Source organism: Fringilla coelebs (genome assembly GCF_963513975.1).
Source record: "Fringilla coelebs genome assembly, chromosome: Z".
In the NCBI taxonomy this organism is placed as follows: domain Eukaryota; kingdom Metazoa; phylum Chordata; class Aves; order Passeriformes; family Fringillidae; genus Fringilla; species Fringilla coelebs.
The window spans coordinates 37,576,058-37,591,543 of NC_140031.1; the positions used below are offsets into that span (position 1 = coordinate 37,576,058).

Here is a 15,486-nt window from a genome sequence, read left to right on the forward strand (position 1 = left end):
ATGTGTTTGATTTACTTACATTGTTCTTACATTTAAGCTCTGCCCATTTAGTCATAGTTAGTGTTGTTTTTTATTTGTTTGGTAACTCAGCACGGTTCAAAAAGGTAACGGGAATGGATAGAGCATAGCAAGTTACAAATACATTCTGTGCAGATCTCTTCTGCACCTTGCTGTGTTTCAGCTTTTACAGTTTGGTTTATGGGATGGATTGTTTATTCAAATGCCTGGTTTATATGAGTGTTTAACAGCAGTTGTAAGTGTACTACAGAGAAGTACTGAGTGTGGTTTTTATTTATTTTTACTCTATTGTTTGTAAAGCCTTCCAGGAGCTTCACAAAAAAACTTCTTTGTATTGCTAGGCCAAACATTTGCAGTACAATGGGCTCAAAATGGAGAGGACCCACACAAAATTCAGACTGTCTTCATCACCGAGTCTCTGGCAGCTGTGGGCAGACAAACCCTAAAAACTGTCTTTGCTGCCTTTCCCCTCTGGGAAAGGAGCAGAGGCATCCTCCTGGTAATACTAGTAAAGCAGAGGGAAAGAGAACTCCCCAGGAGGCAGTATTGGATGGCAAGTTTTTTAGGGGATAGGAGGTAACACTCATTTGTTATCAATCATTTTTAAAGCTCAGGTGGTGAGATGTGCCACACTGGAGCTCAGGTGCCATGCCAGGGCAGCAATCTTTCAGCTCTGCTGGTCTACCTTGTGACCAGTGTTAGCAGAGGCCAGCGATGCTGGTTAACTTGTGTCCATGGGGAAAAGGTGTGTTTTGGTTCAGGCCTATTTGTGCTGACTGCATTTTGAGCCTTTCTTGCAAAGGCAGTGTTGAGAAGGAAATGAAAATAAAAATCAACTTCGTACTGACTGCAGGGGACCTGCTAAGGTAGCTGGCCAAATAAAGCATCACCATGACAAAAGTTAATTTTATGCTAGACCAGTATGTGACCAGAGTAAAAAATGTAGCTACCCTGCAGTCTCATGTCATATGTACCTAATGGGATGTGCAGCCTCTCCTAGGAGACTTGGCTCTGGAAAAGAAGGCTAAGAATATGCCCCCTGCAGCCACCAACAGTGGGGAAAGCAGCAAAGCCTGGTGAGTCTGGTAGGCTCTGGGGAGAATCCAGTCTTTCCCACTCCATGCACAGGGCACAGGGGGCTGCTTGCCCACTGGCCAGGCACCTTCCAGCAGGTGCCAGTGCATCTGGTGGAGGTCTGTTCCTCAGGTGAATGCCCACCTCAAGATGGCAGATGTGTGCTGGATTGCCCACTGGACCCTGCTCCAGCAGCAGATTTCCCTCATGTCCACACACAAGGATATGAGGTGTATTTACATGCAGTGTGCCCAGGTTAGGTTGCTGTAGGCTTGGGGTGTGGGACACACATTTTCTTGTCTTGTAGGCTGTGGTCCTTTTTTCCAAATGCTGGTGATAGGAACAGGAACAGTCTGTGCCGTTTCTCCCTACTAATGTTATCATCAGCACTCCTCCTTTATCATGGAGGCAAGGTGGTTTTTGGGTAAGTGGTCACCTGGTTTGGAATAGGCATGTGACCAAGTACGGGGGCAGGTGTCAGTCTGCATCTGGTTAGATCCTAAATTATTGGTTCAGTCCTGGTCCCTCCAGCTGAGCAGCCAAGGTGAGATTTTTCACCCTTGAAGAAGCCAGCCTGATGCCTGTGCACTGCTATTTAATTTGCTCTGCTTAGAATTTAAGTTGCAAATGGGCTTCTTCCAGGTAGGGTTAAATTTCAGAGTTTGCAAAGACAGCTAAGTGCACTGAGGTTAAAATCATCAGCAGATGCTGTCTGGATTGTACAGTTTCAGCAACACAAGCTGACCACCCTATTGGCAGCTAAACTGCCCTTAGAACTGCTTTATTTAGCTTGAACATTGTAAATTGATAATGTAGTCTACAAAATTTAGTACAGTATTTTAAATATTAAAGATTTTAATGGAAGCTTTTGCTGAAAGGAGAATGTAAAATAAGTCAAAAAACTGTTCCTGGGCTTCAGTGTTTGAATCAATTCACTCTGGCCAGCAACTGAACTAAGGTTCTGTCCACTATGTGGACTAAAACCTTTGTCCATCTTTTGTTTCTTTTACTTCAGATCAATACTGTAAATCATGCTTGTGAGAAACATGTGAAAGCAGTGACTTACAACTAGTAAGTAAACCAGACTGTTAAGTTGCATTCAGTTGAAAGAAGACACATTTGGTTTCTTAGAGGACACCTTTAGGTTTAGGTAAATTTTAAAACTTTTTTGATTTGGACAGGAGAGTTCTGCTGTTGTTAAAGGTACAAAAGTAGAAAAGGGGTGAGAAAGGCTTTGTTTGTTTTCTGATTCACTGTCTAAATGTTTTTTAAAAAGTAGCATTAGGTCTTACATATGCTTTGCAGCAGTTATCCTAACATGATGATAAATGGCCTGTTCCCAGGTGACTCTTAATTCCATGTCTTCTTATCCAGAAAACGCACTACCCTCCAAATACAAATGTATAAACTCAGTCTTTTTTTGCAGAGAGTGGTAACAACTGACGTGTGGGGTCTTTGATTCCTTCCCTACTTTACAGGCAATCCTATCTCCATGTGGCTGTAAGCATGGGCTCCATCCCATCCTGAATTTGCAGCTCCCTTCTGACCTCTGTTTTGTCTTCTTTTCACAGTTGTGCATCACATCAAGCGCCATAATATTGTTCTTAAAAGAGAACTGGGAGAAGGAGCCTTTGGGAAAGTCTTTCTGGCAGAATGCTATAACCTGTGTCCTGAGCAGGGCAAGATCTTGGTGGCAGTGAAGGTAAAAGAGTCTAGGGTACCATTATTAATTCATGGTTGCAACTAATGCTGTTTTATTTGTAAATGATCATGTTTGCCGATTCCATAATCCAGTGTAACTGTTCTTATACATGTAGAAGAGTTCATAAGGCTAATGGAGTGTTAAGAGAATTGATCTTGCTGTGGATTACAGAATGAGACCTGAATCATATATGGAAAGGGAGGAAACAGATTGTATCACTAGGGGGCAAAATCCTTTATGGTCTGTCTGAAGAACAGTTGGTGAAAAATAATGTCTAGGTTATTAAAAATGCATGTGAAATATATGTGTGTCTAAAAAATAATGTTACTAGCTAAGTGAATAGGTTATGGGTATAATTACTAGGCAAAGAACAGCTTTCTGTTTCAGGACTGTGCCATTCTTTTTGTGAGCAACTGAAATTGTCTGTGGGTAGTTTTCATTAATATATATAGCTTGGAGACCAAGCTGACTTCTCTGCACAAAGCCCTAATTTTTCCTCCAAAATTCAAGAGCTAAGGTTAGCTGTTGACCTCCACTGTGGATGTAGCTAGAAAACAGTATTGGTGAAACTACGTTGCCAGAGTTTGAAAACTTTCCCTGAAAACAATCTCTTATCTCAATCTGTAGTGTTCTGCCAAAAACTAAACAAGGTGTCCAGCATTTGAAATATCTCATTAAGTGCAGGGGAAATAGATGTCCAGAATTTGGGCTATGCCAAGTGACCAGAAAATAATTTTATCTGACAGGTCACAATTAGACAACCATGTGTGCTTTTTGGATGAAACCACACAGTAAAAGAAATTATGTCGATCATCTTTTTGAATTTGGTAACAAGAAATAAGAGTCTTGAATCTGACAGTGGAAAAATGAAAGGAGAATAGTCTTGTAGAGTGTTCCATCAAATACAGGTTTTTGAGTTTGCCAAGGTTATAAACTTTTTGATACTTGGAGTAGTTCAGTCATGGTGACTGGTGAGAAAAAAAATTAGGGTCTGAAGGGATATAGCATAGACAGGAGAAAGCAAGAGATAGAAGATGACAAAACTAGATCTGAATGAATTTTCTCTTGTATTTTGGTGGTTACAATGGAAATGGCCTTTCCTCTATCACTTTAGGTAACTGCTTGATTAAAGCAAAATTAAAGTATTTCCATTCACTTGCTCCTTTTGAAAGTCATGCCTAAATGGAGCCTAGCGCTTCTGCTGTTAAATGCTGCACTGCACTTTCTCTCTGCTGCTCATTCTCAGTGTAAATCAAATGCAAGAGTATTCAGCCTTTAAAGGTACATATGTCTCCATATGTAGACCTAGATGACAAATCTATGCATTTTCTGGGCAACTGTCATACTATTTTGGCTTTCTTTTGGTTGGTGTTTTTTTTGTTTTTTTTTTTACCACATCCTCTCTTTATAGCGTCCTTAATAAGAATCTTGCAGGCAGCTGTGGGAAGAATCACTTCTGAGAACAGGTTATTCCCATTTTATGTTTCTGTCATTGGGTCTTAAAGATGTGACTCTAGCTGTTGTCACGGAGCAAATTTTTTGGTGAACTGAGCCACAGAGTACTGACCCTCACATAACTGAGGGGTTAATTGCCTGATGCTTGTCTCCTACCACTGTGGTAACAGGTGTCCCCCAGCCACAGAGAGATCGAGGGAAGGAGCCTCCACTGGAATGCAGAGAGCTATCCTGCACTTCAGGGCAGGATGGTGTCTGAACTCGGTCCCTGAGTTAGTAACAGAGGAGCAGACCTGGATTCCAGCAGCAGTGAGCAGCTCCTCCTGACACACAGCAATGGCTTTAGAGGGCTTCAGCGCCATGGGTAAAACCAGAACACACCAATCACCATAAAATAGATTTGGTGAGCCCGTGAAATTGCTGAAGAGTAAGGTGGTGCCAGGGAGATTTCAGCGCCAAGGAGGCACAGCCTCAGCCACCCATGGGGGTCAGGTTGGCTAGTGGTCCCTGTCAGCTCCCTGTGCCTGCCAATTGCTGGAAAACTGTATGGCTCATCCCTGGCCCTGAGCATCCCTCATTCTAACTCAACACGTTCCCTTCCTGTCAGTCAGCTGGTATCCAAAATGCTGAGGTTGTTGCAGCAAATTATTTAGGAGCTACGAGACCCAGAAAAATCTGTGAAGATAAAAAAGATCAGGCCTAGCATTAAATACCAAAGAGCTTTTGCTCCTTTAAAGAGGAGAAAGGCAATTTGTTTTTGATTAGTGTGAGCTTTTTGGAGATAACACAGAGTGATTGGAAATACTTTCCGTAGGACAAATCCTAGGCTTTGGACTAGCATTGCCCCCCATAGCATGTCTTATCAGGCACTATTAGAGAACAGAGGGTGGAGGAAGGAAAAATTACTGTTTTCTTGAGGGCCCAATTTGCTCTGTTTGTTCAGGCCTGGCTCAGTACTGTCTCCTCACAGGATTGAATCCCCAGGCATAATCTCACACTAGTGTAGCCTATCCAGAGAGGGAGGTGAGGTTGACAAGGCGCAGGTTAGCAGCTGCCTCTGGCTCCCCTGGGAGGTTTTGCTCAGCTAGCAGGCTGCTCTGTGTGTGAGATCAAAAACATTTCCATGGCACCTGCACAGGAAAAGCAAAGATTTCCAATTCTTCAAACCTTCAGTTCTGAGAAGACTCAAAACCACCCCTTCATTTCTCGAGAAGACATACCAGTCAGGTCTCATATGTTGATGGGAAGCAGTAGCAATTATCTTGTAGTGGAAGGCTGAAACAGTAGAAAGTAATAGTAGTAGTCATGTAGCTGCCTTGAGAGTTTGGCTACCAAGTCCTGCTGATGTTGGAGATGGCCCCATCCTCCTGCTGTTGCTCTGACTTGCCCATGGAGGCAGCTCTGTGGTGTCAGAGTGGCACAGGTGGTGTCAGACAGAGTGGTGTTGGAGTTGACACTCACTGCAGAGCACAGGGCAGCACAGACCACGTGGAGTGGCTGGAAAGCACATGTGATTGAATCTCAGATCCTACTTGGGAAAACCTCCTGTCAACTGGTGAAAGTGCTTTGTATGCAGGGCTTTGGCATTCTTGTCAGTAATGATAATAATAATTAATATGTCTTTCCTCTCTTTGTGCTCGTAGGGTTTTATTTTGGTTTTTTCTTTTTTTCTTGTACTGAGAACAGGCTAAATGCATTAGTCAATGTCATTTCTATGTAAATCCTACATAGTTATTAATTTTTTTACCTTCCAGTCTCCTCCTTGCCTGACTGTGCCAGCTCTCTCTCATGCATTGTGTCTATTCTGTGCACTGCATGAAATAATGAAAAGGAGATTTTGCAATGGTGGGTGACAGAAATTCTAGTCAGCCCATGGTAGAGGAAACCCTGCATGAGTTTCACCTGAGTTTTAGACTTTTCTGAATTTTGCTGTTTGACAGAAAATGTGGAATTGCCATGGTAACTGCTCTGTCATATGATAATTTTGCTGTTTCTGTGAGATAAAAAGCATCTTCTCAAGTATGCAATATGCCATCCTCACAGGACAGAGCTGTCAGCATTTTTACTGTCTTTCCAGGGAAAGAGCCTGCTGGAAAGACGATCAGCCTCTGCTTCTCCCTGGCAGTTTTTTTTTCCAGATTGTTTTTCTAATTCTGTTATTGAGAATAATTACAGTCCAATCACTTAATATATGAAACTACCAGAGGAAACTCAAGTGACAACAGAATTCTTATGAGTGATTTCAGTATATGTAACATACACTGGACTGTGGGTTGGTGTTTGCATCATGTTATAGCATCATCCCAGAGTCTGGAAGTATTGGAAAACACTTCAATTCCAGTCCTCACTCAGTTCAGATGTGGTTGTATGTAGCAAATTTGTGGGAAGCAAATTTGATGTCCATGATACAGCTGTGTATACTAGCATATCATGACTAGTGAAGCCTTGATGAAGCAATATCCTTGTTGCATCATTGGTAAAGCTTATGGAAAAAAGGATTCTGTGCCAGAAGGCATGTTAAGATTCAGAAGTACATTCCTCAGGGAAGGGACATCTAAGGCATGAGTGACTTCTGTGACTTCTCTTGCTTCTAGGATCCACAGAGGCTGAAATCCACAAGTAAAAGCCCCTGAACTTGGAAGACAGCAATCCATGCTGCCCTAGTGCTTGTCCCCCATCTGAATTTTAGTACAGTAGCTATTCAGTTTTCAGGACCCAGGATTGTAGTATCACAAGTAAAGGATGTGTTTTTTCCAACAGTCGCCTTCTCGCCTCTTCACACATGCACACATATAACATGAGAAAAGTGGACAGAGTTGTCCCTGTTGAAGAAAAAGCTTGAACAAACCAGCAGGCTACTGCTGCTAAAAACTCAGTTTGTTGGCAGAACAACTGGACAGTATCAACTTAGTCTGTTTCTGTTCTAGTGAGTGCAGTTGGTCTCATGCTCTACATATTAATTCAGGATAGAAAGTAGAGGGACTAAAGACACAAAAGTACTGGTAATGTTTTGACCAAAGATGCCTTTTTCCTGGGCATTATCTTCCATTGTATTAAACCTAGGTGTTGCTAAAATCCAGAGGTACAGAGCCCAGACAGCAGTTTCTGTGAAGAATAAATCATGAATGTTAGTAACTTGCCATCTTTCTCTTGTGGTTTTAGAAATATTTTTTGAATTAGTATAGCATAACCACTGCACCTCTTGACTACAGAGACTATTAGTGGTTTATTGACAATTATAATTATTCCTCATTTAATTGGTGTCCGAACTTGCTCTTTTTTTTTTTTTTTTTTTTTTGGTATGAAAGTGTTTTCTTGCTCTTGAAATGCGGTTTGTAAGGAGAAATCAGAAACTGCCTATGTGTGACAGTTAAATTAGTATTACTTCAATATACAAAATTTAAGCCTCCTATTAGATCCAGTGATGCCCCAGAATTCCTCCGTGCATCTACTTTCCTCTGTGTCTATCACTTCAGGATTTGACCTCAGTTACTTACACATATGCCTAATCTTACTCATGTGAGTAGATTTACAGAATTTCAAAGAAGGTTTTGGCTGAAATCTCAGGTTATTCTGGTCCCGGGACATTTGTGTAACTCTACCTAACGTATAGCACACCACAGGGACTAACATCAGCAGTACATAAAGAATGCATCCACATACCACCATGTATTTTAAACAAGCAGAGTTTTATTTTAAAGAAATAATAAGAAAGGTAAATACCAGCAGGATACTAGGGGTTGCTTGAGTTAAATGCTCAAGGATATAAACCAGCTGTGTACTAGTATATTTTTGGGATGAGATCAGTTTATTTGTTCTGTGTTTGGAAAACACTTGTCACAGAAAGAGCATGAGTATTCATACATTCTCTAACAAGAAAACTGTTTGTTTGGGATAACATGTGGCAGGAGAATGAAAATTGTACTGCCATTATTTAATTGCACTTCAGGATCACATCTGCATTTCTAAAAGAGTTATTTAGAAAGTACTTCCTCCATCCTCCATGATGTACTGTGTCCTTATCTTACCCTTACAGGGCTATCCCACATATTTCTTACCTTCTGTGAACATCTGTCCTTCCTTATATTTTGATTTTCTCCACCAGACGCTGAAGGATGCCAGTGATAATGCCCGCAAGGACTTCCACCGTGAGGCAGAACTGCTAACTAACCTGCAACATGAGCACATTGTCAAATTCTACGGTGTCTGTGTTGAGGGAGATCCACTCATCATGGTTTTTGAGTATATGAAGCACGGAGATCTTAACAAATTCCTCAGGTAAATCCACGAGCATGTATTGTTATCCGGAGCCAAAAGTGGTCAGAAAAGGTAGCTGTTACTTAATGTACAGGTAGCTGTACTTAACAACTACCACTGGAAAAAGCTGACACCTAGGAAAACAAATTGTATGACTCTTGTCTTTTGTACTGGGATGTGGGGCTCTGTTTCTTTGCCTGTTTGGAAGTACCATTAAATCAAGCTTTGTACCAAAGCAATGTTGTTTCCAATATATCTCCGTGTATTCTGAAATGTTTGGTTATAAACCCTACAGTAGGAATGATTTTCTTACAGCCTTTCTGGTAGCACTTGGAAAATCCCACTCAACACCTATTGCTATCTGTAGGCGTCAGAGAGCTTCTGAAGTCTAACCCTCTTCACTTCCCTCCTCTCAGTGTTTTGGAAAGACTGCTATAAATCTGCAGCACGAAAACTGTGAGCAATGGAAACTTCTGTGAATTGGAAAATGCTACACTTTGGGGTCCAGATTAGGGCTTTATCTCATAAAGCTCTTCAGGAATGTGCATAGGAAATTGAAATTTGGCAGTAGAACAATTATAAATAAATAGATGATATATAAGGTTCACAATAATAGGTAACCCATGATCCAGGAAGTTATGAACAGAGGCCTAATGTATGTGCCATTTCTGCCAGCCTGCACTTTTGGACATAAAAATAAACAGTTAAGAGATGCCATTTTCTCTATGTTAAAAATATAAGAGACTATTCTTTCAATATCTACTGTGTAATTTTATCAATAAATATCACAAAGATATTTCAACATACAGAGGTCTTTCCCACCAAAGATAGCTAGGGGTACCACCATTTTGGAAAGATATCTCTAACAAAGCTGTAAAATAATCAAAATAGATGTCTCATTAAATGGATTAATATTTTCTATATAACTAAAATGACTCTGATTGCTAATGATGCCATTTATGCATTTTTTGATAGCATATCTGAAATGAGTTTGCTGTCTTTCTACTACCTCTTGGAAAAGTAGCCACGCTGTAAAAAAAAATGACAACAACTAGCATCCTCCCTTATTGGCAGGGCTAACAGGTTTGACAGAGAAACTGGGATCTGAACTGGAGATGCAGAACAAACACTACTACTCTTCCCAGAATGGTTGTCTCTCTGGCAAAGGATTTAAGTATATTTTAGAATTAAGGGCCTTTATGTTTCTCTGCTTGGTCTTCTGCTGTGAATCAGGAGAGAGTTGCTATTTCCCTAGATGCCATCCTAGTACATTTTCAGAACACTGAATTTCCATTAGAAGAAGCCAGATTCTCAGTTGATGAGAAATAATTTCTTACTCCATAAGAAATACTTATTATGCCTTGATTCTTTTTTGATTGGCTTTTTCTTATGTGGTAACTCTGATTTTGAATTATTGTACAGAAAAGCATTTTAGCAGACAGTATATTTCCTACTTTAAGGCCTTCACTTTTAAAAAAGCTATTAATCAGCCCTTGTCTTTAGAACGTAAAATGATTATGCTGGGACAAGCTATTAAACCTAAGCTCCAATTTGTCATTCCTCTCACATTTTATGCAGCTTGTGCTGCAGACCAGAGGTTCATAGCGAAGTGGGCTGCTCCATATTTCTTGCCCTGCAGCGCCACCAAAGGCTGTTGGGGAAAAATTGATCTGAAAATTTAACCCAAATGAGCCTGGCTGCCTGCATGCAACCAAAGCCTGTTCAGACCTAGGACTGAAGCCTCAAACTCTTGCCTGCTGGGGGCTTGGTCTATGGACTAGTGGATGATGCAGCCGCAGAGGATATCTGTCAATATCCCTGGCTATTGCAGACACTTAAAATCAGCTCATTTACGGCCAAGTGGACAAGCAAGCTGGATGGAATGTTAGGAATAATCTACAAATTCCTTTAGATACAGACCATGTCCTCAGGGAGACTAGCAAAAGATGAAAAGCTCTTTAATTTAGCAGCTCAGAGATTCATGTCTGAGAACACTTATTAAAAAAATCCATGCATTATAAAGGCACAGTAATTTTCTATAGGAATTTGCTTGTGAGTTTTAGTTGTAGATTTCAAGTCCTTCCATTTAATCCCTTCCCCATCAACGTAGACCAGATGAATGGCTGCCTGTGCATACCCTGTGGCAGAAAGTTGCTTTGCCTGGTACCAGATGCAATGATGGCAATGCTACACACCCCCCTTCGTTTCTTTCTTACATCTGTCACTTTGCTGATGAAATTCTTCCCTTGGGGCAGTTTTAATATCATATTTCTAATTGGTAGTGTCAGATTTAATCTCACAGATTTTGATCTTTTCCAAACTCCTGTGCCCTTACCCTAGAGAAAAATTATGGCCTCACCTCTACTGAGGAGGAAAGAGGAGAGGTGGTCTCTTTGAAAGAATAGTTTTCAGGAATGGAATAAAAAAATGGCTTCTGAAAACACAGAAAAATCAAATGGATGGAAAAGAATATTCAGAACATTATAAAATGTTTCAAATGAGTAGTGATTGCCAGATTACCTCATTGATTGGATAAGGATTAACTAGTAGTTCTTCCTGCAAACATTGTTCATATGAATGTTTATATCTGCATCTTCAAGATGCTAGGATGCACAGGCATACCAGGGCTCACATAGTTAAGATAGGTAAAGCTCATGTGACCCAGTACTTTGCTGGGCTTTCCTAATGCAAAATATCTCTGGTTTTGATGAAGTGCATACAAGTATTCTCATTAATCAGTTGATTGTTGCTTCTCAGGGACTTGCTAGGTCTTGAAAACCTCATATTTCTGAAGCCGTTTTGCTTCTACAAGTAGTGTGTGTTTTGTGTTCTCTTCCTATTGTCAAGCATTCCTGTCTCAGGCAGGACTCAGCCTTGGTGATGAAATAAGCAAAAATTCTTTCCTGCTGTGCATTTGGGTAGGAAATTGGAAGCATAAATTTAAAATTGCTGCCCGTGTTTCTCAAACGGAGAAGGAAGTTAGCTCGTTCTTGTTTAAGAAAAGATGGAAGGGTCAATGCCCTGTATCCCTGCAGAAATCAAGGAATGCCAGTCCAGTGCCACAGGAAAAGTGATGCCATGCATGCCACTTCATTGCCTTTCCCTCAATTGTTTTTCAGTCTTACAGAGTGATAAGACTTTTCCCTTGGTTCCCAAGCAGGTTTGTTTGTCAGCCTTTCTCCAAAAAAGATTACTAGAATGGAACAGGAGAAAGGGGGTGCTTTCTGACAGATGGGTACTATTGTGAACAAATATGCCTTATTTCCTTGAGTAATATATATCCTGTTTGTAGTGCTCTTCAGACCACCTATCATTCATCAATGAAGGAAAACAGTAAGAATGAGAAAAGCCAAGACAAAAAATTTTCCCTATTTTTATAGCACTTTTGATGGAGTTGTGTGGGCTCACTAATTCCTTTCACTGACGCTCACTAATTCCTTTCACTTCTCCACCTTACAAGTGGCCTATCAGTTTATCAGATTGTGTTTTGGTGCAGGGCACATGGACCAGATGCAGGACTGATGGCAGAAGGCAACCGTCCTGCTGAGCTGACCCAATCCCAGATGCTTCACATTGCCCAGCAGATTGCTTCTGGCATGGTTTACCTGGCATCACAGCACTTTGTGCATCGGGATCTTGCTACCCGGAATTGTCTGGTTGGTGAAAACCTACTGGTGAAGATTGGGGATTTTGGGATGTCTAGAGATGTGTACAGCACAGACTACTATCGGGTAAGTGAACTGCTGTAATAAGTTAGGTCTTCTCCAGTCTTCTTACCACATTGGTGTGACTGATCTGCTTTTATACTTAACCATCTGTCTGTCAGGTAATTTAGAGCCTAGCATATGGAGAACCTGGTTCTGAATTAAAAGAGGATTAATCAGAGTAGTCTGTCATGTTTTGTTGTTTATATATGTTGGGTTCAGATTCTAAATCACAGAAAGGTCTTTTTCCCTCAGCAAAAAATTTTGCTTGTTTGCTTGGCATAAGTGAAGAAGAAACAGCAGATTAAAAGGGTAATCAAATTTGGCCCAACACTTTGTAGCTATTAAAATGTGTTCTTAAATACTGCTAAGAAAAATGGAAATGGTAACTTTGGGAAGCAGTTGTATAATTCATCAGTTAACTAGAGGAAAAATAAGTACTGGGCAACAGCAGTGACTAGTTGTTTTATTCAATAAGAGATTAGGTGAGAAGTTTTGTATACTGAGCACCTGAAAGTTTTTCCTGCCTTAAGCCAGGGCTTCTTAATGTTGCTGATCTGTTTTGCAGAGGGTAAGAGTAGCCCACTGCTCTTTTTCATTCTGACTGTTTTCCCTGAGCTTGGCTGCCATAAAGTGCGATCTGAATTTTGCAAAGGCCTTCTGAGGTTGCTGGGCTAAACAAACTGAGCACATAATTGCTGTTGTTGATGCAGTCTTTGTACTATTTGGTACGTCACGTAGTTGACACCATTTGCTGTTTGCTATCACATCTGTAGTTTCATGATTGGAACTAAACCTGTTTGTGGCTTGGGGAAGGCAATCCATGACCAAGCTGATAATTTACAAACCCTAGAGTTTATCCTGTAAGGTAATCTCATCATCTATAAGCACATGTTTTGTATCTTCCCCCGTACTCCTTATTTCTTATTCCTTTTTCGTTATTACTTTCTTAGCCGGTCAGTTTGGATTGTGTTATTAAAGGAAAGTGTCACCTCACTGTCAGTATTGGTGGGATGCCTGGGAAGAGAGTATCTCTACATCTGGCTAAGGCTGGACAGGGTAGAGGATGTTTTGAAAATTATTGTTGAATGCTGATTCACTTAAAATCTCATAAGTAACTGTTAATTTACTTTACGGTTAGTTTACTTAGCTGTAAATATTAACTGTTAATTTTCTTTCCTTCCAAAGACAAACCTAGTATTTAGTAAACACATGATCCAGATTCCTCTTATATATTGTTATTTTGGAAACTGGCACTCTGAATTATTTGATCAACGTAAAACAAGTATGACTGCACTTCAGAGCTTGGAAAAAATATACATAGTGGTAATAACTTCCTCTGAAAGGATCTCATTTAAGAGGTACATTGTATTTCCCACTGTCCCCATAACAGAATCACTCTCTTCTTTCCTTCTTCTCTCCCTTATCTTCATTTATTTTTGAGGTGAAGGAGGGCTTCTGGGAGGTCCAGGGTGTAACAAAGGAGAAGGAAGAGGCAGTAGTATGAAGAGGGTGCAATCATTGATGTGAGAGAGGGAACAAATAAGGTGGGAAAGGTAATTGTGAGAGGACTTAGTGAAAGACAGAAATGCCAATGAAGAGAGAAAGAGGTAAACAAGTGTCAAAGGGGATGGTGTAAACTAGCATTGCCCCATCAAAACGGGTGGTACAACCTTGCAGAGCGATGGGTGGATGTGAAACTTCAAGCTGGGAAGTTGCTCGTTCTGCACAGTAAGAAAAACAAAAAGGACGGCTTCTCTGGAGCCTCATGTTCCAGTTAGTTTCTAATTAGTGCAGAGGAGGGATAGAGCCACAGCCTGCCATGCCACCATATTTCACAGATGATAAAAGTTTGAAGTTCCAGTTGAGTCTGTGAAGTTTTGGCCTGCCTTTTCTGGGACATTTGTGGGCTGGTCAGAGGATGGTCATGAAAAAATCAAGGCAATGATGAATTCCCAGATGGTTGCCTGGGATTGCATCCTTGGCAGGCCTAAGTCAGTGATAACACTGGAATGGCACTGACGTACCATACCTAATTGCTTATAGCAGGCTAAGTCTTTTTAACTGATCAGGCTTAATCACTCAGAGAGAAGCAAATCATCCCCAATCCTGACAGCTTTATCTGATGCTCATTGGAGAGATTTACACAATTCCAAAAAGTTCTGCAAGAAATGGTTCGTCATTTGTGGGTTTTAATACACTGGAATTGGTTGGGGTTTTTTTTTGGAGCCTGCCACTCAGTCATGATGTTAGATTTACCCAAGATGATTATTTATAGCTTGCTTCTGTAAGATAAGGATGATCCCAAGTCATTGTGCACTGTTAGATTTTTAATGACATTCTGCATTGAATCAGCTCAGCTGTTAAGAGATGCTTCAGGGAAGAGTGGGAGAGAAGTAACCCTTGGACTGGGAATACATATGATGTGTGGCCCTGATTGCACAAGCTTTCCTTTTTTCTCCCCCTTTCTTTTTTTCTGTCTTTTTCATCATACAGGAGTCTTGAAGGTGGGGGAAGTCCTGATGTACATGCTAGCATCCAATGTAACAGCAGTAGGGTTTGATAGTCAGACCCCGGGGACATGAAAAAACTGCGATGATTTTTCTTACCCAGAAATGCTCTACACCCCAGGCCAAAGTTAAACAACTCTCAAGTAATTGGTTTGGTTTTTGAGCCAAACAGCTCTAGCAACACTGCTGAACTGCAATCCTTATAGCACAAAAGATCCTTTCACAATGTTATTTACTTGGAGAGCTTAGGTCTCAAGTTTATTAGGGCTTTTATTTGTTTTGCTGATAGCTGGGATTTGCTGTTTGATTTCCTACCCGACAGGTCAGGGGTTCCTTTCTTGCTCTAAGATACCCAGGTAATTCTTTAATGTAGCTTTCAGTGCTTTTAAGTGCTGACACTGAAGCCTGGGAAGAACTACTTTGTTGTTACTTGTTCTTGCATTCAGAGATAATATATCAGGGCCTTTTTAGGCTTCCCGTTCATGTTTGCAAGTGATTGCTCAGTACTTGATCTTAAAATAATTTCAGTATTTCTTAATTATAAGCAAAAAGCTTGAAAAAAAAGTAGAAGTCATCTCATCCCAGTACTTGGAAAAACTTTATATGGATATGCTTTAAATATTCAGCCTGGTCAGCCAACTACAGGCTTGAGCCAAGGTTTGGGATGAAACTGTGATCTCACCAGACTAAGCAAGAGCTTTGTCATTACCTTCATTAGGACCAGAGTTTCACCCTTCCCCACTTTTATGTCTGTCCAGTGCAGAAT

At 40.7% G+C, this 15,486-nt stretch overlaps 1 protein-coding gene across 1 annotated transcript in view; it reads left to right on the forward strand.

Moving 5' to 3' along the window:
- Positions 1-15,486, forward strand: part of NTRK2 (neurotrophic receptor tyrosine kinase 2) — a gene marked incomplete at both ends in the record, with an annotated part of 194,013 nt that overhangs the window by 144,015 nt on the left and 34,512 nt on the right. Inside the window, 3 exons of the mRNA XM_084224831.1 lie at positions 2,664-2,794; positions 8,355-8,527; positions 12,003-12,237. Coding sequence (XP_084080957.1) covers positions 2,664-2,794; positions 8,355-8,527; positions 12,003-12,237 — 539 coding nt within the window. The remainder of the gene's footprint in view (positions 1-2,663; positions 2,795-8,354; positions 8,528-12,002; positions 12,238-15,486) is intronic.